The following is a 23,202-nucleotide window of genomic DNA, read 5'->3' on the forward strand; positions in this document are numbered from 1 at the left end:
AACTGTATGAATTTCATATTTTTTTAATAAGTGACTTTGGTCACTTATATTGAACTCTTACATACCTGGACATTATAAATACCTGAACCTGTTTTGTACATTTGTTTATTGCTCGCTATCATATCTTTTTGCACAACATATACAGTTGTTTGCTCATTTGTTGTTCTTCTGTATTGCTCATTACTATATTACATATATTCTAGTATTTTTACATTGTATGCTATTTTAAAATATACACACTTCTTTGTCTGTCCTTCTGTTGCTGTAGACAGCCACATTTCTCTGCCTGCAGATCAATCAAGTGTTATTGTATCTTAACTACTAAGAAGACAAACACACAACGTTAAATGGGCTCACCCTGTGTATAATGCCAGCTGCATGTAGATGTTTGATGCCACAGAGCATCTGGTAAAGCAGGTAGGAGAGTCGCTCATGGTCCAGCTCCATTTGAATCACTTGGCACAGGTTAGCATCCATCAGCTCCATGACCAGGTAACTGCAGAACACACACAACACTTTACATACTGCTGCTTGCACAAATGTGTGCCTTTCAAAATATCCACACAGTTAGCTCCAGAATTATTGGCACCCCTCAAGACAATGGATAAAAAAATTATGTACAAAAATAAACAAACAATTCTATGACTCTAACAAAGAGTGCTTGGAGAGCACAATATCCCCGCTGGCAACTCTGCCATAACTCTGGTAAAATGCGACTGAATTGAACAAAACTGCAATATGCATATTACTGACGTATAACAAAGAATCCTGTCAAGTTTTGTAAAATTCTTCCAAAAATTGAGAGAGGAGTTGATTTCAGAAAGTGAGTACCCTTCGAGGGAGGGACGGAGGGATGGACGGATGTTGCCACAACATAATCCCCCTTCGGGCTTTTGGGCCAGCAGGGGATAAAAATTGTGAGGGAAGTTGATTTCAGAACGCAAGCACACCTTGATGAAATTGCCAAAGTACAAGTCTGTTAATGATCAAGGGCATAACTCTGGTAAAATCTGTCCAAATGAAACAAAATTTCAATATGCGTATAACTGTCATATAACAAAGTCTTCTGTCAAGTTTGGTGAAATTCCTCCACAAATTGTGAGTTGATTTCAGAAGGTGAGCACCCTTCCCAGGAGGGCGGGAGGGACGGACGGACATCGCCACGACATAATCCCCCTTCAGGCCTTTCGGCCAGCGGGGGATAAAAACAAGCTGTTTAGTAGTGGTAAAAAGAAGGTCAAATAAGACTAAAACCAAGCCAAAAACTTTTTGGCCATTAGCATGTTTGGTAATAAAAGTGGGGTTGGAAATAACAACAAGTGTAAACATCCTTATTGGTCACCATATTGCTTTGGGGCTGTTTTGTGGCTAGCAAGATAATGACCCCAAACCTATAACCATTTAACAGAGAAACAGTTGAAGGAACACACAATCAATGTCATGTAAGGAGTCTCTGGATGAGAAACCTACTGAAAACTCCCAGCTGATCTCAGGCAAGGAGAACTAATCTGAGGATTCTAAACAGGAGTCTCCAACCTTGCCAGACAGTACAGGAGTTCTTCAGGGGAAAAAGAATGCACATCAACCCCATATAAAAAACAGTGAATAATAATAAAAAAGCTATATTACAGTAATATATATGAAATATTATACTGCATTTCTGCATATTTTCATTGAAGTTAGCAATATTTCTGGAGCTGAATATATGTAGAATACCAGCATACACGGTGAGGGCGGCACAGTGGTTAGTACTGTCACCTCACAGCAAGAAGGTTCCAGGTTCAAATCTCATGGCCAATGGGGGCCTTTGTGTGCGGAGTTTACATGTTCTCATGTCTGCGTGGGTTTGTTCCGGGTGCTCCGGTTTCCCCCCCACAGTTCAAAAACAAATCAAAACGGCAACTCAAAATTTGATTTGAGTGCCTGTAACTTTAAACGATAATGAGCCAGTGCTCACCCCACCCTCCGTTTCTACCAGCCAATCAGATAGCACTTTCCTCATGAATATTCATTCACAAAGGCAGTTCTCAAACCATGAGTGCAGATACTCAGATTGGGGATGGTGTAATTCTAATGATCTCCCCTTGTGACATAGAAAGAGGAGTTAAATTTGAATGGCTTGTTAAAGCACATGTTTTCTGACTGGGTGTCTTATTTCAGTGTTTCTAGGTTGGTAGGCTCCAGATACCCAAATGTATCTGCAAGCAGTGAAAAGTGAATTTTTCATAATATATCCCCTTTAAAGAATTTTTCATGTCTACTCATTACATTTAGCATCAACAATCTTGTTTGCGGCATGGTGGTGTAGTGGTTAGCGCTGTCGCCTCACAGCAAGAAGGTCCTGGGTTCGAGCCCAGCGGCCGGCGAGGGCCTTTCTCTGCGGAGGTTGCATGTTCTCCCCATGTCTGTGTGGGTTTCCTCCGGGTGCTCCGGTTTCCCCCACAGTCCAAAAACATGCAGTTTAGGTCAATTGGTGGCTCTAAATTGACTGTAAGTGTGAATGGTTGTTTGTCTATGTGTCAGCCCTGCGATAACCTGGCGACTTGTCCAGGGTGTACCCTGCCTCTCGTCCATAGTCAGCTGGGACAGGCTCCAGCTTGCCTGCGACCCTGCAGGACAGGATAGGCAGCTATAGATAATGGATGGATGGCTCATTTGCTTCAGCTCCTCTCAAGACAAGCATATTTAGATAAAACCTATATTTCGACATATTCATGTGTGAAGGCAAAAAGAATCTGGCTCACTTTACAAACATATTTCTCAAAGTTAGAGTCAAAAATAGCAAAACTCACACGTCTTGGAACTCTTCAAGTGTTTTCTGTGGCGTGAATACATTTAGGAGTCCAATTATCTGCGAAACACAAACAGATTAAAGACCATGTAACACTTAAGCATGCTGTATTATATCTTTTTTTTAAAGCCTCATGGACCATTTTCTCAATCAATAACTCTAGGCTGAAATCCAAATCAATGAAGTACACTTTTACATTTGGATAATGGAACAATAATGCTAGTAAAAAGCATAGTAACTGATGGCAGTTAATAATGTTTATTTGATATTACATTAGCCTATATAATATTTATGTCTTGAGCATACAGCTTTATAAAAGATATAAAAAATGCATACATGTAAACGCTTTTAGATCTTCTAAGACCTGAATGAATAATTCAGCTATATATAAGCAGCTGTACCTGGACACATTTTATGCACATATTAAATGCATGCATGTCCTGTTGCATCCTGGGCACAGAGGAATACAGAAAGCTTTAAAATGGTGCTTACATTCTTGTGGTTGACGCACTTCATGAGCACCAGCTCTCTGTACGCCCGCTTGGCGTGGGTCTGGTTCTGAAAGGGTCGACTGAGTTTCTTAATAGCAACATTTCTCTCCAAGATGTGGTCATACGCCGAACTATAAAAAAGAGCAACAGACTGTGGCTTCTGCTCGCACCATGAGTTTGACTTAAATGCTTTTTCCATGGTGCTCTTTAGTATCGATTCTGTACATGGAATTGGCTGGGAGACTGAAATCACTTACCAGACGATGCCCTGTGCTCCAGAGCCGATGGGTCTTAAATTCTGATAGCGTTTCAGAACGGTGAATGTGGAATCTCCGACTTCTATACTGTAATACTCTTTCTCACGCTTATTCCTGTTCATGGTGATATCCGTGTTAATTGTGTGCTGGGCATTCAAATAGTTCCCACGAAACCAGATCTGAAAGAGAAAAACGCACACAGTCTAGCAAGAAAACATCAATGCACTGTGGAAAAGCTGACTGATAGGGGAAAATTTTCAATTCAATTTATTTCTTGGGCCCTTATAAAACTGAAAGCTGACTAAAGTGCTGTGCAGATGAGAGGAATTAAGATTTACCCTATGAACCCTAGAGTAACCTTTATTTTTAAGCTCTTTCCCACCAGAACAGTCTAAACTATCCAAACCACCCATCATTTTATATAATACTTGCACTTTTTTATATTAATCTTTATATCAAGAGAAATAAAGATAATGTCTTATGAAATTGTGTTACATGCATCTCACCATAAAATGCTGGCAGTAGAGATATTGTTTTCATAATTGTAACAGTGCAGAGATAACTAGTATCATCGGAAAGGGTAAGTTCTGCTCTTTATGATGACGTGGTCTGTTGTGAAGCAATAGGGACTTCGTGACTTATTGAACCAAGAACTGGGAGTGCCAAAATGGGTGAAAAAATTAGTAAGAAGTTTGATCTGTGTTCATAACATGATTACTTCGGTAAGTACAAAATGTGACTAGAATCATTACAAAGCTCCAGTTCTGCTCTGTCTTATGATACGCGTTCCATATCTATGCACTGACGAGTTTATGAGTAATTCAAACAAGAGTAATGGGAGTGCAGATGGATGCAGAGCGGTATGCAGATTGTAACTATTTATTAAATTTCATATCAATTCAAAACGATTTTTCTTGCTAATATTTCATCACATACACAAGCGTTGGAAAGGGAAAGTCATGCCGTTTCATATGACATGCGATCCACTTCTCTGCGATGAACATTTCATAAGAAATTCAACCGAGAATAACGGATGTGAATTTGGATGCAATTTGCATCAGTCAGGTTCCAAGGTAAAAAGATAACAAATGTACAAAGGAAAAAGTGCCCTTAAAAGTAGACAAGCATTAAATGCAGTTATAAACAAAGGACAAAAAATGAGTCTTTAGGCACAATTTAAATTGCTCAAGAGTTGACTAGACATACTCTAAAGGCCAAATTATACTTTTGCATCAAATCTATCTAGCTCTCCAGGAATGTAACCATACATCACAGTGACACAGATCGCAACAACTGGGTTAGGTTTCCCGATAACATTGCCCTTTAGGGCTAAAGAGCGAGTGGAGAAACTTTCTTAAGCAACGAATGTTGCCTCTGCATGTAATACAGGCATTAGGAGTTGCTAAATCTAGTCGATGAGGTTACATGGCATTCATTTTCATTCACCAAAAAAACAATGAAATATAAAGTGTTTAAAATATGTTAATACAACCCCAATTCCAAAAAAGTTGGGACAAAGTACAAACTGTAAATAAGGCCCACTTTACACGGGGACGGTATAAAACAAAAACGCAAAAGTCCGTTTTTGTTCTCACTTTTTTCCGCGTCTACACGACCGTTTTCAAGGAGGAAATCTGCGTCTATACGGTGACGCATAAATGTCTCCGCTATGTCTGCACGCATGCGCAACGTCTTCTGTCTTGTCTGATCTGCACCGCTGTTCTGTCAAGTTATCCTACCAAGCCTACTACGCATGTGCGAAATCCAGGAGGGTAGGAAAATTTAACAGTAGTTTTGTCCCACCGATCAGCTGGGCTGATAGAAAATCGGTGAGAATTTCACGCATTTGCCGATTTTTATGTTTTGTGCGTATTGGTCGAGTCTTTGGCTGAGTCAAATAATTTGTAATGACTTATTTTGAATAATAAAACGGTCTGTATGAGAACTTGCTAGGATAACTTTACAGAACACCGGTCCGGCTGAGGTACTGTAGTGCTCGAGGGAGGAGCAGGAGCAAACCGAAACTCTTTTAATCTGCCTTTATTAAGTAACACTCACTCTTGTTTCGGTGAAGAAGAGAAAAGGCAGTGTCCATCTCAGCAAAATAAACCCGTTCGGCTGCTAGTTTTGTTTTCAGTCTCGGGTTTATGGTTTCACGAGCGGCTTGAATAGGCGGCGCGCGCGTGCACGCACACGCGTGTGCGCGTAACTTGGCGACACCAAACTGAGGAGCTCCAGCCGGGCGGGTGAGCAGGAAAACACATCTACTGCATTAAACACAGAGCAGCTTGAAGGTCTGTTGGATCGATGTAATCAGACATGCTCTTACTTTTTTTTTTTGGATAGGACAGTGTAGAGAGACAGGAAATAAGTGGGAGAAAGAGACAGGGAGGGATCGGGAAATGACCTCGGGTCGGAACCGAACCTGGGTCCCCGGATTTTATGGTATGATGCCTTAGCCATCTGAGCCACGACACCCCCACTTACTTTCTTGCTTCCCGGGCTGGCATGTACAGTATATGACACATGTATGACGTAAACGCGTACCCGACGTGAGCAGATCCGAGCAGAGTTTCGCGTATTGGGTAGTTTAGACGGATACGCAATGGGGGCCGTTTTTAAACTTATCCACTTTGGAAGGCGTTTTCAATTTTATCCGTTTTTCAGCCTCGGAAACGCCGTCCTCGTGTAAACGAAAGGCACTTCTGATAAAATATTTAGTCGTTTTTACCCGACAGCGTCCTCGTGTAAACGGGCCCTAAAAACGGAATGCAATAACTTAGAAATCTCAAAAACTGATATTGTATTCACAATCGAACATAGACAAATGTCGAAAGTGAGACATTTTGAAATTTCATGCCAAATATTGGCTCATTTGAAATTTCATGACAGCAACACATCTCAAAAAAGTTGGGACAGAGGCAATAAGAGGCTGGAAAAGTTAAAGGTACAAAAAAGGAACAGCTGGAGGACCAAATTGCAACTCATTAGGTCAATTGGCAATAGGTCATTAACATGACTGGGTATAAAAAGAGCATCTTGGAGTGGCAGCGGCTCTCAGAAGTAAAGATGGGAAGAGGATCACCAATCCCCCTAATTCTGCGCCGACAAATAGTGGAGCAATATCAGAAAGGAGTTCGACAGTGTAAAATTGCAAAGAGTTTGAACATATCATCATCTACAGTGCATAATATCATCAAAAGATTCAGAGAATCTGGAAGAATCTCTGTGCGTAAGGGTCAAGGCCGGAAAACCATACTGGGTTCCCGTGATCTTCGGGCCCTTAGACGGCACTGCATCACATACAGGCATGCTTCTGTATTGGAAATCACAAAATGGGCTCAGGAATATTTCCAGACAACATTATCTGTCAACACAATTCACCGTGCCATCCACCATTGCCAGCTAAAATTCTATAGTTCAAAGAAGCCGTATCTAAACATGATCCAGAAGCGCAGACGTCTTCTCTGGGCCAAGGCTCATTTAAAATGGACTGTGGCAAAGTGGAAAACTGTTCTGTGGTCAGACGGATCAAAATTTGAAGTTCTTTATGGAAATCAGGGAGCCGTGTCATTTGGACTAAAGAGGAGAAGGACGACCCAAGTTGTTATCAGCACTCAGTTCAGAAGCCTGCATCTCTGATGGCATGGGATTGTACAACCCCGATTCCAAAAAAGTTGGGACAAAGTACAAATTGTAAATAAAAATGGAATGCAATGATGTGGAAGTTTCAAAATTCCAAATTTTATTCAGAATAGAACATAGATGACATATCAAATGTTTAAACTGAGCAAATGCATCATTTAAAGAGAAAAATTAGGTGATTTTAAATTTCATGACAACAACACATCTCAAAAAAGTTGAGACAAGGCCATGTTTACCACTGTGAGACATCCCCTTTTCTGTTTACCACTGTGAGACATCCCCTTTGTGAACTCAGTTCTGGCCTGCCGTCCCTCTGTGCTCCACCCACCCATACGAACTGCTACAGTGGTGCCGAAACCCGGGAAATTGGAGCGCAGAAGCAGAACAGCCCCATGGAGTCCTCCCCTTTCGCCGACCTGGTCCACGTCCTCGCCACGGCCCAGCAAAGCCAGCACCAGGCGCTAGTCGCCCTCCGGAAGGAGCAGGAACAGCGGTTTGAGGCCTTCAGCAGGAAGAGCGACAGGCGTTCCGGCACCTCCTCGCGTCGGCGGGATCCACCAACTCCACCACCGCGGGCCCGTCCCCCCTCACCCTAACGAAGATGGGCCCGCAGGACGACCCCGAGACCTTCCTCTTGCTCTTTGAGCAGGTAGCAGAGACCTCGGGGTGACCGGTGGAACAGCGCGCTGCGCGCCTCCTCCCCCTGCTAACGGGAGAGGCGCAGCTGGCCGCGCTACAGCTCCCCGCCGACTGGCCTACGCGGACCTTCGCCAGGCCATCCTCCAGCGTGTGAGGTGCACCCCCGAGCAACAACGGCAGCGCTTCCGCGCTTTGCGCTTGGAGGAAGTCGGCCGGCCGTTCACGTTTGGCCAGCAACTCTGAGACGCCTGCGGGCGGTGGTTGAGGGCCGACAACCGCGACGCCGAGGGAATCAATCAGTCATCGATCAGGTGGTACTGGAGCAGTTCATCGCGCGCCTACCAGCCGGAACTGCAGAGTGGGTCCAGTGCCACCGCCCGGCGTCGCTGGATCAGGCAATCGAGCTGGCGGAGGACCATTTGGCGGCTGTCCCGATGGCAGGGCAGCAGACAACCTCTTTTCTCCTCTCCTCTTTCTCTCCCTCTCCTCCTGTGTCTCATCCTCGCCCCGTTCCCCCACCGCGGAGGTGGGGGCCGGCGCCACCCCAGCCGGCCCACCGCACCCTCCCGTTTCCCCCTTCTGTGTCTGTCTCTCCCCCCCCTCAGGTGAGTGAGCCCCAGAGCACCAGTACGAAGAGGAAGCCCGGGCCGGTTTGCTGGCACTGCGGGGAGCCAGGCCACCTCCAACAACAGTGCTCGGTAATGGAGGTGGGCATGGTGGTTCGGATCCCCGACGCGCCAGGAGCTGCCCTCGATCGGGCCGGAGCGTACCGCATACCGGTGAGTGTCCGAGGGGATACATATCAGGCGTTGGTGGATTCTGGTTGTAATCAGACCTCAATCCACCAAAACCTGGTGCAAGACGAGGCATTGGGGGGAGCACAATTGGTGAAGGTGTTGTGTGCGCACGGGGATGTTCACAGCTACCGTTTAGTGTCGGTCCACATTTTTTTCCGAGGGGAAAAATTTATAGTGAAGGCGGTGGTTAATCCTCGCCTTACCCACTCGATAATTCTGGGGATGGATTGGCCGGGATTTGGGGAATTAATGAGTCATCTAGCGACGAGTGGGTCCTGCCGTAGTTTAATAAGGGGAGGTCCCAGTGTCGCGTTGGCGGGAGCAGCTGTCACAGAGCCGTCTACATCAGCTCCGCGTCAGAGTGAGGAGCCGCCGGCTCCTCCTCTCTCTACTGGGGAATCCCTCGCGGATTTTCCACTAGAGCAGTCACGAGACGAGACTCTGTGGCATGCATTTGACCAAGTGAGAGTAATCGATGGTCAAATGCTCCAGCCAAACGCCACCCCATCCTTCCCCTATTTCGCAGTTATGAAGGATAGATTATACTGAGTGACGCAGGACACTCGGACTAAAGAGCAAGTCACGCAGCTTTTGATTCCGAAGAGCCTCCGGGAATTGGTATTCCCGGAGGCTCACTTTAATCCCATGGCTGGACACTTAGGGCAGGATAAAACACTAGCCCAAATAATGGCCCGGTTCTATTGGCCAGGGATTCATGGCGATGTCCGTAGGTGGTGTACGGCGTGCCACGAATGCCAGTTAGTAAATCCAGCGGCCATTCCAAAAGCGCCTTTGCGCCCTCTCCCATTAATCAAGACCCCGTTCGAAAGAATTGGGATGGATCTCGTCGGGCCATTAGATCGGTCAACACGAGGGTACTGCTTTATATTAGTTCTGGTGGACTATGCAACGCGATACCCGGAAGCGGTGCCTCTTCACAATATTTCAGCACGCAGTATTGCGGAAGCGCTCTTCCGCATTATCTCCCGAGTTGGAATCCCGAAAGAGATTCTGACTGATCAAGGCACCTCGTTTATATGTCACGTACACTGAATGAACTGTTTGGGTTGTTGGGTATTAAGCCGATCCGCACCAGCGTGTATCACCCAGAAACGGACGGTTTAGTTGAACAGTTCAATCGCACCCTCAAGAATATAATTAAAAAATTCGTAAGTGAGGACACACGCAATTGGGATAAGTGGCTCGAACCCTTGTTGTTTTCAGTGCGAGAGGTCCCCCAAGCCTCCACGGGGTTCTCCCCATTTGAATTGTTATATGGGCATAAGCCGCGCGGCATTCTAGATGCGCTGCGGGAAAATTGGGAGGAGGGACCTTCACCAAGTAAAAATGAAATCCAATACGTTATTGACCTGCGCGCAAAACTCCACACACTCACCCACCTAACCCAGGAGAATTTGCGGCAGGCCCAAGAACGACAATCCCACCTGTACGACAAGGGTACGCGCCTTAGGGAGTTTGCACTGGGAGATAAAGTACTCGTACTGTTGCCCACATCGAGCTCCAAATTAGTCGCCAAGTGGCAAGGACCCTTTGAGGTCACACGGCAAGTCGGGGACGTTGACTATGAGGTGAGGCGAACGGACAGGGGTGGGGCGCAACAGATTTACCACCTCAATCTGCTCAAACTCTGGAACGAGGAGGTCCCCGTGGCATTGGTGTCGGTGGTTCCGGAGAAGGCGGAGCTGGAGCTGGAGGTTCAAAAGGGAACATTGGCATTATGTACCTCTCCGGTCCCGTGGAGACCACCTCTCCCCGACCCAACTCGCGGAGGTTGCCCAGTTGCAGACCGAGTTTTCGGACGTGTTCTCGCCACTGCCCGGCCGCACCAACCTCATAGAGCACCACATTGAGACGCCCCCGGGGGTGGTAGTGCGTAGCCGCCCTTACAGGCTACCCGAACACAAGAAGAAAGTGGTTCGGGAAGAACTCGAGGCCATGCTCGAAATGGGCATCGTCGAGGAGTCCCACAGTGACTGGAGCAGCCCAGTGGTCTTGGTACCCAAGGCCGACGGGTTGGCCCAGTTCTGTGTAGACTATAGAAAAGTCAACGCGGTGTCTAAATTCGACGCGTACCCAATGCCTCGTATTGATGAGTTGCTCGATCGACTAGGCACGGCTCGCTTTTACTCAACACTGGATTTAACAAAGGGTTATTGGCAGATCCCCTTGACTCCATTATCCCGAGCAAAAACAGCCTTTTCCACACTGTTCGGCTTACACCAGTTTGTCACACATCCTTTTGGGCTGTTTGGGGCACCGGCTACGTTTCAGCGGCTTATGGATAGGGTCATCCGCCCCCACGCCACCTATGCGGCTGCCTACCTCGACGACATCATCTATAGTAATGACTGGCCGAGGCACCTCCAACATCTGAGGGCCGTCCTTAGGTCGCTGAGGCGAGCGGGTCTCACAGCCAACCCGAAGAAGTGTGCGATTGGGCGGGTGGAAGTACGGTATCTGGGCTTCCACTTGGGCAATGGGCAGGTGCGTCCCCAAATTAACAAGACAGCAGCAATTGCAGCCTGCCCGAGGCCCAAGACCAAAAAGGGGGTGAGACAGTTCCTGGGGCTGGCTGGCTATTATCGTAGGTTTATACCTAATTATTCGGATGTCACCAGCCCGCTGACTGATCTGACTATAAAGGGGGCACCAGATCTGGTCCAGTGGATGGAGCAATGCCAGCGGGCTTTTTCTGAGGTAAAGGCTGCACTGTGTGGGGGGCCACTTTTGCACTCCCCTGACTTTTCTCCCCCCTTTATGTTACAGACGGATGCGTCGGACAGAGGGCTGGGGGCTGTTTTGTCCAAGGAGGTGGAGGGGGAGGACCGCCCAGTGTTGTATATCAGTAGGAAGCTGTCGGTGCGTGAGGGGCGCTACAGCAGCATTGAAAAGGAGTGCCTAGTGATCAAGTGGGTGGTCCTCGCCCTCCGTTACTACCTGCTGGGACGCACTTTCACCCTCTATTCGGACCACGTGCCCCTCCAGTGGCTCCACCGCATGAAGGATGCCAACACTCGGATCACCCGTTGGTATCTGGCAGTCCAACCGTTCAACTTCAAGGTGATCCACAGGCCGAGGGCGCAGATGGTCGTGGCGGACTTCCTCTCCCGTCAAGGGGGGGGGGGGGGGGGGGCGGGGGGCGTTGGCTGCAGGCCGAACGGCCACCCGGCCTGAGTCGGGTGGTGGGGGTATGTGGCAGCGGGGGCGTGGTCAAGCGTCGGCCTGTGACCGGAGGGCAGAGTCAGGGAAGGTTAAGTGGCAGAATCACTGCACCTGAGGTTAATTAATGTGTTTGTGTGTCTTCCCCAGTGATCGCGCCCTATTTAAAGAGAGAGAGAGAGAGAGAGAGAGCAGAGGGGGCTCTCTCCCCAACCAGACGACTGGAGTGTGTGCATGCGTGTGTGGCTGAGAGAGTGAACTTGACACTGAAAAGTGAAAATAAAAGAGTTTTGTGAACTCAGTTCTGGCCTGCTGTCCCTCTGTGCTCCACCCACCCATACAAACTGCTACACATTCCTATCCCTAAACTTGAGCAACTTGTCTCCTCAATCCCCAGACGTTTACAGACTGTTGTAAACAGAAAAGGGGATGTCTCACAGTGGTAAACATGGCCTTGTCCCAACTTTTTTGAGATGTGTTGTTGTCATGAAATTTAAAATCACCTAATTTTTCTCTTTAAATGATATATTTTCTCAGTTTAAACATTTGATATGTCATCTATGTTCTTTTCTGAATAAACTATGGAATTTTGAAACTTCCACATCATTGCATTACGTATTTATTTACAATTTGTACTTTGTCCCAACTTTTTTGGAATCGGGGTTGTATATTGTATCATCGTTTAAGCATATACATACATAATGTAATTCATAATTGAAAATATTTTACATTTTTGGGCAACTCTTTTTATTCCAAGCATGTTTTTAATTAGATAAACAAACGTTCATACAAAAGAATGAGCAAATAAGCTAAATAATTAAGTAAATGTGGCAAGCTGGCAATGTTCTCCCTTATACGTGTGCATGTGCAGACAGATAGAGAGAGAGTTTTCATCTGTGTATACCAAAGGAGGTTGAATTGACCACCTTTTTATATTTATTTATATTATATCACACTCACTGGATATGAGCAATCATGCACTCTGATTAGCTGCTCTACTACTACTAGGATATCAGTTCATATACCATGAGTAGAGAAAAACAAAATGGTGGAGCACATCAAGTCAGATACATCACTTTATCAAATATTTGCAAGAAACAGAAATAGCTAAAAGAATACAGTTCTCCCCCCCAAATATCTCCTGTTCCACACTCCAAACCAGTCAGTGGCAGCAATGCACCTTTAAGTTGGTTTGCCAACTGCCAAAAAACCTTAAAGAAGAAGAAGAAAATGGCGGACCGCGTTACTGAAACAACTGAGGATGAAATAAAAACTCTACTCAAAAGCAACCCCCCCCCCCCCCCAAAAAAGCAACAAAATAGGGAATAAAAGTATTTGATAGTAAGAACGTATCTTTTTTTTATTTTTCAAGAAAAATTATTGCATTTTTCACAAATTGCTCATGTCATTTTGCCAGTTTGTTTACATTCAAAGCAAAAATTATTTTGCTGGACATTTTGTATCAAGTTTTTATTTATCGATTTTGCAAAAAATAAAAAATGCTCCGTTTCTCAAAATTCAGTGAATGTGGATAGAATAAAACAGTTATTCGACTCAATCTTGTCATAAATGGCTTATAGCCAACTCGGTGCTACACATCTCACCAGCTATCAGCTCATGTACGACTCGATTTCGTGGAATAATTATTATATTTTTTACATATGATTTCTATGATAAGGGGTTACTACTTTGTGACACACCACTCAAAATGTAAAACTACAAGGACAGCTTTAAATATGGGTTATAATTAATAGTTATAGTACCCTGGTGTGCACATCATAAGGAGGAGATAACTTTCCCACTGTGCTGTGCAGGAGACCACATTGAATACCGTGAAAATCTGGCGTCACGTGTGTAACCTGGACACTAATTTTTGAGCCAAAAGATTTACAAAAATCATCATAAGAACTCTTCTTAATAGAGAAAGAAAAGAATTTCAAATATCATACAGGAAAAAAAATTCATTCAAAATGCATAAATTGGCTCCAAGCGTTTTAACAAAATTTCATGTAGATTTTACCCAGGAAAAACTACTGGAGCCAAAGTAGTGATCACACTAAAATGTAACTTCCAAGGTTGTTATTTAACCTGAGAAATAAAAAAGAACTTCACCCTATTCATAAAATATTTATGAACTGAAACTACAGGAGCCACTGGTGCGTAACGCGTGTAACGTGCTCGTAATTTCGTTGGACAGACAACGACTTTCACCTACCTTGCCACCATTACATGCATCCCAGATGTCTCACACAGTGACATCACATGAGTGTGTCTGGAGAGCCCCATGAACTAGTTAGCTCACCCTTAACACTTTCAAGTAGGAATTAGCGGGTACCTGCTTCACGCACAACAGTTGGACGGAGGGTTACGACTGTACATTTAAATCCAAATAAAAAGACAAATTTATCAGAAATTTTTTTTGCCAAAAAACTCGATAGCAGTCAGATTTATATCTATTTAACATACATATAACCAGCTTTTACTTAATTTTAAAAATAGCCTTTTAAACACTATCTGAACGATTGTAACTTAGATGGACAGAGGATGTTATGCGCGTGATGCAGTTTTTGATTGGCGCTCATGTGGATTTGAGAAGAGTTACAATGAAAATATTTTTCCATGTTTAACTTCGAGTTTAAGCTTTTCCATCAGTACACTAGAGTTGAATTTTAATTTTCATCTTATTAGTGACATTGGATTGAAATACCAGCACCAATTTTGCCACAAAATGGGTGCCCAAAACAGCACATTATTTGATAAAGCCATTAATTTAAAAATAAAAATAAAAAATTCCAACAAGATACCTTGCTCATTTTATCAATACTATCTAACAGACATGTAATGACCACAAAAATATATTTGGTTTTTATTTCTATTTATTCTCACTCATGCTACACAACCACAAACCTGGCATATGGCATTTATAACCCCTTACCATAGAAAGGGCCTACGCACAGATCAAAACCTCTCTCTCTCTCGCGTGTCCGCACAAACACACACAATTTTAGAGGTGCAGAAATTTCTCACATTTATGACACTAAATGAAATAATCACTTGCCTAATTGAGTTAAATTTGATTAAAATGTGGTGATGAGACATTACAATACCCATACGCGATTCCATAACATATTGAAATATATTCAAAATATTTTTTGCATATTTATTTAATAATTAACCCGATGTACTTGCAATGAACAAGAAAAATAATTGATCACCGGCAGCAGATTCAACACCAGTTTCCCCCGTTGACTGTGAAAGGCCCTCGGAGACGCATGGGCATCGTGTATTCGGCTGTGAGTGAGTCGCTCTTTGTTTTGAATGAGTGGTCCGGGTCTCTCGTAAATTCTGAGCAAACTAAAGGACTACTTGGGCTACGATGTTGTTTGGAAAAACCACATTAGCTTGACAATGGATCTTAGGAGGTGATTCAAGACACTCTTGGCCTTAAGAGGCTTTCAGAAAACCCACCCCTGATTGGTCTGCTTGGCAGCAATGCATTTCCATCCGCTGCTTCTTCTCTGCAAAAATCCAAAACCTCCTATCAGAATATTGTGTTAATATAAGTATATAAAGTGCGAGGCTCTATCATAGTTGTAGATCATTATAATGGTCAATTTAATCATGTGGATTTAACACGGTAGTGAGTGACAAAAGAGTTTGCACTTTGAGAAAAATCATGAAAATTTGAACTTTTAATAAAAGATAAAGTGTTAAACACTGTTAGGCTGCTGGTTCTGCCATGTTTGTTGCGACCTCGCTCATTATAATATTATAATGAGGATAAACTTTGGCCATTTCTGTACCCAAGCATAAACATTAGCGTGCAATGTTTTCCCAGCGTGTTCTTCACAGGCATGAGGAAGCGGGCAATACAGTGCATAATTCAAGTACCTAGGAGTTATTCTAGCTCCACAGGGTACTATTCATCTTTTTAATACATCAACCTGTGTCACTTTAAACATGCGAGGTTTATTTTTCTCCCAGTAAATTTGGTGCAAAACAACATTTTTCCCAGGTCATTTTATTATTCCTACAGTGACAGCGCCTCATAGAGGCACTCAGTTCAGTGTTCAGTTCTAGCAGATGTAACAATAACAGTCTTCACACTAGATGCAATCTGATGCCATTAAGCAGAGATATGTATTTGACTGAAGGGAATATAAATACGCATTTTTGTTTATGATTTTGGAAAGGTGATGAACTTCTCATCTCATCTCATTATCTCTAGCCGCTTTATCCTTCTACAGGGTCGCAGGCAAGCTGGAGCCTATCCCAGCTGACTACGGGCGAAAGGCGGGGTACACCCTGGACAAGTCGCCAGGTCATCACAGGGCCGACACATAGACACAGACAACCATTCACACTCACATTCACACCTACGGTCAATTTAGAGTCACCAGTTAGCCTAACTTGCATGTCTTTGGACTGTGGGGGAAACCGGAGTACCCGGAGGAAACCCACGCGGACACGGGGAGAACATGCAAACTCCACACAGAAAGGCCCTCGCCGGCCCCGGGGCTCGAACCCAGGACCTTCTTGCTGTGAGGCGACAGTGCTAACCACTACACCACCGTGCCGCCCCGGTGATGAACTTGCATTATTAAAATTAAAACATCTCCTGAGCTTAGATTTATTGAATGTAGTAGTCATCGGAATATTCAAAAAATGAAATAATATTCAACATGCTTACAAAAAATGGTTTCACATTTATAGTATTCTAAATGGGGATTTACTTGGAACCATTTATGAATGACTAAAGCGTGTGCACACTACACGATCACTCATAGGCAAGACTCACACATAGTACAATGTTTCTCTCTCGAGATCTACAGAAACAATAATAAATGTGGAGGAAATATTGATTGGGATGATGTGGGCAGTGAGGATTTTCTGTTATACAAGGAGAACTGGAGGTATAGAGCAAAAGAAAATAGAGATTTTTTTTTTACGTGTGAAAATGAAACACATGGCATCCCAAACCGTTTTATCCACCAGAAGTTACTCTGCTTGTCCAGCTTGCATTCTCCATGACACACACACAAACAAACCAATAGATGAGAGTAGACAGTTCCTTAGCTTATGGTTCCTCCATGTTTGGTTTGGCGAACACTAACTGACATGGCATTCAAAACAACAGTTGGAAGTAAAATATGCAAAGGCCATTTTCTATGCTTCACTGCGATATTGGTGAATCCATGTCAAGTTTCTTTTCTTCATAACTCAATGCGTTCATGCAATAAAGTTGAAACTTGGTATATTTATGTATTTCGTATGTATGTTGAGTCAGAATCAATCAAAATTGGCATATCATGATTTTGATTAAAAAAAAAAGGCAAGAAAAAAACCCCAACACTTTTGGGTGGGTATCAAAGCTCTACCCCTGAAAACCCGACTCCTGTCAACCTGTAACAAGCTACGACCTTTATGAGGCAATTAACTTCACTTCATCTTGCAAATGAATGAAAATTGGGTGCGTGCCATGACCCATAACGAAACGTTTAAAAAATAAATAAATAGATCTGGAATTTTTGTACATTTTGGCAAAACACATACAGGTACCAGTCAAAAGTTTGGACACACCTTCTAATTCAATGTTCTTTCTTTCTTTCTTTCTTTCTTTCTTTCTTTCTTTCTATCAACAAAAGACACTTCACACCTTTTAATTGGAAAGCATTCCAGGTGGCTACCTCATGAAGCTGATTAAGATAATGCCAATAGTGTGCAAAGCGCCATCAAGGTAAACGGTGCTACTTTGAAGAATCTAAAATATCAAGCATATTTTGTTTACCACATAATTCCATATATGAGCCATATGTTACATCAGAGTTTTGATGTCTTCAGTATTGAGAAAATACAAAATACAGAAAAACCTATGAATGAGTAGGGGTATACAAACTTTTGACTGGTACTGTACACCACAGTGGTATGCCTACATTGATTTGATAGATTATAAATACCATAACATTCTGTCGTCAAGTCTCTCTTCGTAAACATGATGATGTAAGCCGGTACTACTGTGTAATTACTGTGATAGTTTCATTATTATTTTTTTCCTCCCTGTTTTCTGACAAATTTCCCCCGCAACTACTAATCAGGGAGAGCAAAGGCTAACACATACTTCCTCCAAGATGCTAATGCAGCATCTCCATTTAGAGGAGTAGAGATGTGAACTGCCAATTTGCAGGTCCATCAGCCAACAGAAAACCAGTTAGTAGTTAGGGGTGTTGAAATTAATCGTTTCTACGATGCACTGCGATGCGAACGTGGACGAGTCTGCATCGATCCAGTGACAGACCATAATCGATTAAAGCCTACTGATGTTGCTTGTTGATTCCGTCCATGGCTGGACAATAATATTCTACAGTTCAAAATAACTTCCTGGTAGTAGTAACATCTCATCTGACTGATGTCATTCATTGCATATGTGCTAGTGCAAAATGGAGGGAGGCTAAAAGCAAGCGCGAGTGATTAAAAACACACCTAGTATTTTAAAAGCAGCCATCTGGGCACATTTATGAACATATTGGAAGGCACGAACTGGACAAGACAGATGCTGTGTGTAAAGCTGGTCACACAAGAATCAAATATGCAGGGAATACCACTAACTTGAGAAACCATGTTAGCCGTTTTCACCCTGAGATGCTAACACCTGCCAAGGAAATCGCGGACCCAGCTCAGCCAAGAATTAATGCTACACTGTCAACTTTGCCGCCCCACCCTGAGAAAGGGAAGAGAATAACCCAATCTGTGGCAGCGTCAATAATGAAGGATCTCTGGCCTTATTCTGTCGTGGACAACCCCGGGTTTTGCCACCTGTTGAAGACATCGGAGCCGTGATATAAGCACGCGTCACGCAGGCACTTTACAGAAAAGGTTATACCTGTAGTACAAGTAGTAGCTCAATGCTACCTATTGTCTACTGTGTTACAGATTCATTGTGATGTTTGCCACAATCAGGAAGTGCTCCGTCTTGTAGGATGTTTTGGAGATTATGTGTTACAGCACACCTGTAATTTATTGCACCGCATAAGGATTTATGTTTCATTTTGTGAGGATGACCATTTTCACACTAATAATACATGTGGTGAGCTCAGCCTCGACTGTTTATTTTGGTGTATAATTTAAATGCCTTACCATTATATTAAAATTATGTTAACATTTAAATTTTTTATGAAGAAGTAGTACACTGCACTATATAAACTAAAGTTTGATGCCATTTTAGTATTCACCGTTGTAAATACTCCTGTTGTCTGCTGTGTTCAGACTGACAAACAAGTTTTGTTTGTGATGTTTGCTACATACAGGAAGTGTCCTTTCTGAGAGCAGACAAAAATAATAAAATACAAAAGGGAGTTCAGATATATTTGACTGCTTGTATTAATTGATCAAAACATAGCCATGTCCAGTAATATAGAAAATTGAGGATGCAACACATCGTGATATCGAATCGTTGACAGGACAATCATAATTGAATCAAATTGTGAGACCAGTGAAGTGCTACCTTTATTAGTAGCAACTATCAGTCCAGCAACTCCACGTCTCCCAACCAGATGAATGAGCATACTCACTCAGACTCCCTGTCATGCATGGCTATGGGACTCAAACATGCACTCTTCTGACAGTCAGACACTCAAACATTACACCACTCTAGAATACTTGTGTAACAGCAGGAAGCATACAAAGATTTACATTTCCTCCTACCAAGCTTTTGACAAGTTATTTAACAAACTGATCTTGTGGCGTATTTAAACCTGGCGCACTTTAAAACCTACAAGCAGTTTAACACAATAATTAGGGTGTATTTCCAAGCATTAGCAGTGCAAGAACAGTAAGAGCAGTCCAGGTATTTATCACCTTTACAAACCTGTCTGCACAGGTCCTTATTCTCTTTCAGTCCAGTCCCTAAGGTCTGACTTGTTCTCCAAGGTGCGCATCACAAGCTCACAGCAGGAGAAAAGCAAGTGATTAACCAGTTTCTTCACCCTTCATTACTCACATTTACAGTATTGTGGTTATTTCCTATGCTGTCCACATACCACGTAAGAGTAGAACAATGTACCAGAAAACAATGTGTTTGCCTATACATCCACTAAACCTTCTCACACACATTTTCCTTCTCCTCTTCTTATTATTACTTATATATTACATTATAATTACATTATATAATCATGCCTCTTGTAAGAAAAAAGTTTCTCAAGGGGCATTCAACTGAACGTTGCATCCAGTCGAGGGACGTCACTAATGGTACAGCTCGGTGTGCACGGCTGGCACTAAGATGAGAGTTTCACAATTTAAAAGACACATTGTGCGGTCCTATTTCACCCATACAACCCGCGAGACTCTCTCAGATGTCTAAGGGCACTAAAACATCAATGAAGGCACACCCTTAAACTCTCTTACTCTCAACACAAGCGTGTGTGCTTGCCATTTTGTTACCTTTTAAGGTAAATCAGTGTTACTCACAGTTGTCTATTGTGTTTAGTTATGGCATGCTGTGTCCTTCCTACTTGGTCACTGTGTAAAAACTAACTGCTCTAACAGCTGACATTAGATTCTACCTCACATTTAAGTCACTTTCGATAATAATAATAATAATAATAATAAATATAAACAGCCAATAAATCCATTAAAACTCTGATGCATGATTAAGATCAAAAGCAATCCAGTGACGTGAAGTTCATTGGCTCAAGCATATGATACTGATTTGTATGAAATAACCTTGTAATAAACAAACAAACAAGTCACTGTTCACTTCCAATAATGAATCATTTTGCTTGGCCAAAGACATGCACTTACAACATGTACGCAGCAATACTCGGAATTTGATACGGGTCATGTAAACACCATGTTTGGATATTCCAAATTTGGCTTTATTCTGAATTTAGGATTTTCCAATTAAGACCTGTGGGATATGCTGAGATTATTCAGGTTTTAGGTGCATTCCTTGGACATGCATAGAACGCATTGGGAATATGAGTTTGCGATATACGGCCTCTTACCTGTTTACAGTCAGCTCTGTGAGACAACAGTTTGCAGGGCTGGGATAGAGATGCGGCTGCATGGAAAAGGCAACATTAGTGGAATATTCATTTTCATTAGCCATGCAAACAACTTAATAGGAATACTGCCTTTTCTCGGAATATTTTGTGCACATAAACATAGTGGTTGATGTGACTCAAATCAAGTCAATAGGTTCCAGTCTTCTTGCCAGGCCAAAGGATAAGCTGGTTATGAGATCACATAACCATCTAGGAGATAACTGCATTGCAAATGTAATGTAATGCAGTGCAATGCACTATGCTATTCCTGCATTACAGTCATACTACTGTGTATATACTGCAGTCGGACATTACAAAAGGCACAACATGTCCATTAGTGTTTTAAAATCACATTAGTGTGACTGAAAAACACTACATGATGCTGAAATTGATGTGATCAATCGTCTCACAGGTTTGCATGTTCTTCCCATATCTGTGTGGGTTTCCTCCAGGTCCTCTGATGTGATGGACTGGTGTCCCATAGGGGGATGGTTTCCTGCCTCACACAGACTCAACTCATCCCTGACCAGGATAACGTACAGGACTTCCTGAAGAAATGGATTAACATATTCTCCCAGGGGCGGCATGGTGGTGTAGTGGTTAGCACTGTCGCCTCACAGCAAGAAGGTCCGGGTTCGAGCCCCGTGGCCGACGAGGGCCTTTCTGTGCGGAGTTTGCATGTTGTCTGCGTGGGTTTCCTCCACAGACCAAAGACATGCAGGTTAGGTTAACTGGTGACTCTAAATTGACCGTAGGTGTGAATGTGAATGGTTGTCTGTGTCTATTGCTGTGTTCACATATATACCGGTACGACAGTGGTATAACTGTATCGATACAAAGTATACCGGTACAGTTTAGTGCATCTGTCCACACTAGTGAGAAATGTTTGCGGTTTTCTTTCACGGTAGTTGAAATGCGCGTGCGTGAAATGTTTCCGTGGTTACCGAGTAGCTTCCTTCCGAGAATATGGTGGATGAAACAATGTGTGTGTGCTTTTTGTTGTCAGTGTACAGTCTGTATTTCTGGTGGTCATTTATTCAGTCAAATCGTATAAAACGCGCGAGGCAGTTGAGAAAGAAACAAAGAAAACGAATCTCCGTTCTTCACTATTTTATTCAGCAAAGACATCAATTGAGGTGTGTGACTTTGCGCATGATATTTGTATCGATACAGAACCTCTTCATCTGTCCACACTACAGCAAAGAGCTACAGTACCGATACTGTACCAGTACGAAACCCACACACTTGTGGGTTTCGTACCACTACAGTTATACCGCTACAGTACCGGTATAGTTGCTAGTGTGGACTAGTCTGGCTAACGCGACTTCAAAGCTCTGCGAGCATTTGGTCTGGCAAAGATATTAAGCCCAACCGTTTCCCAAAGGCGTGGTTGACCCGCCTCCCTGAAATGCCTCAGTTTGCTACTGGTCGAAGCCAGAAAAGGCTGTGACGAAGCTTAAACCAATCACATCACTCTTTCCTCTGACGTATGTGACGCGACGGAAACTGCTTGAGTAACAGGAAGAAGATAAATACCTCCAGGGCTGCTCTTTGCTCCGTTTTCAATGAGAACTTCCCGTTGAATGCTTTCAATACAGCATCTACCGCTGTGTCAAAGGCTTGCCGCTGCTCCATGTTCGTAATGTTTCTAGTGAATGAAGCGCTTCCAGCATAGATTCTGTAAACAATCTATGGCTTCCGGTCGCAGTTCTACTACGTCACTGCCTTGAACACGCCTCTACCCAGGGCCGTTGGAGATGCTCAAAGTTGATTGGCTCCCGATTTTTCGGGAGCTTGGAAGAGCTGGAGATAGCTTGCCTTGCCAGACTAAGCTCGCAACACGCCCTCGTGTTGCGTCACACTTAGGATGGGCGGGCCCAGGCTATGTGTGGACAGGTGTTGCGGTACGAAAGTAGTATCATATCGGTACAAAATCCCTAGTGTGGACAGGGTATATGTGTCAGCCCTGTGATGACCTGGCGACTTGTCCAGGGTGTACCCCGCCTTTCGCCCGTAGTCAGCTGGGATAGGCTCCAGCTTGCCTGCGACCCTGTAGAACAGGATAAAGCGGCTACAGATAATGAGATGAGATGAGATATTCTCCCAGTCTACGTAGCTAAATAACAGTCTTGTATCGCTGAATGTTTGGAGTTTAAATTTAAGCAGACAATTTCAAAAACTAGGGTCTGTAGTTATAATTATATTTGTGATTCTGCAATGCCATTGCATCTCAGCTAAGTGTGGTCAATGAATTAAAAGCAGAAGATAAATAAAAAGTTTATTCAGATTAATTCAATTCCTCCACTAGACATTATTTGAATGCTGATGAATAACAAATAAGTGAAATATTTCAGGTTGTGTTGT

At 43.4% G+C, this 23,202-nt stretch overlaps 1 protein-coding gene across 3 annotated transcripts in view; it reads right to left on the reverse strand.

The window, feature by feature from the left end:
- mapk8b (mitogen-activated protein kinase 8b) overlaps positions 1–23,202 on the reverse strand; it is a 57,976-nt gene that overhangs the window by 34,012 nt on the left and 762 nt on the right. For 2 of the 3 annotated variants that reach the window (XM_060939499.1, XM_060939500.1), the window contains exons 2-6: positions 20,800–20,855; positions 3,540–3,718; positions 3,284–3,413; positions 2,793–2,851; positions 358–496 (exon numbers count right to left, since the gene is read on the reverse strand). In XM_060939499.1, the coding sequence (XP_060795482.1) occupies positions 358–496; positions 2,793–2,851; positions 3,284–3,413; positions 3,540–3,661 (450 nt within the window). In that variant the 5' untranslated portion in view covers positions 3,662–3,718; positions 20,800–20,855. Of the gene's footprint in view, positions 1–357; positions 497–1,470; positions 1,559–2,792; positions 2,852–3,283; positions 3,414–3,539; positions 3,719–20,799; positions 20,856–23,202 lie in introns of those variants that run through there. The other variant, XM_060939501.1, reaches the window with a different exon arrangement.

The sequence above is a fragment of the Neoarius graeffei genome, chromosome 14, assembly GCF_027579695.1.
Source record: "Neoarius graeffei isolate fNeoGra1 chromosome 14, fNeoGra1.pri, whole genome shotgun sequence".
In the NCBI taxonomy this organism is placed as follows: Eukaryota; Metazoa; Chordata; class Actinopteri; order Siluriformes; family Ariidae; genus Neoarius; species Neoarius graeffei.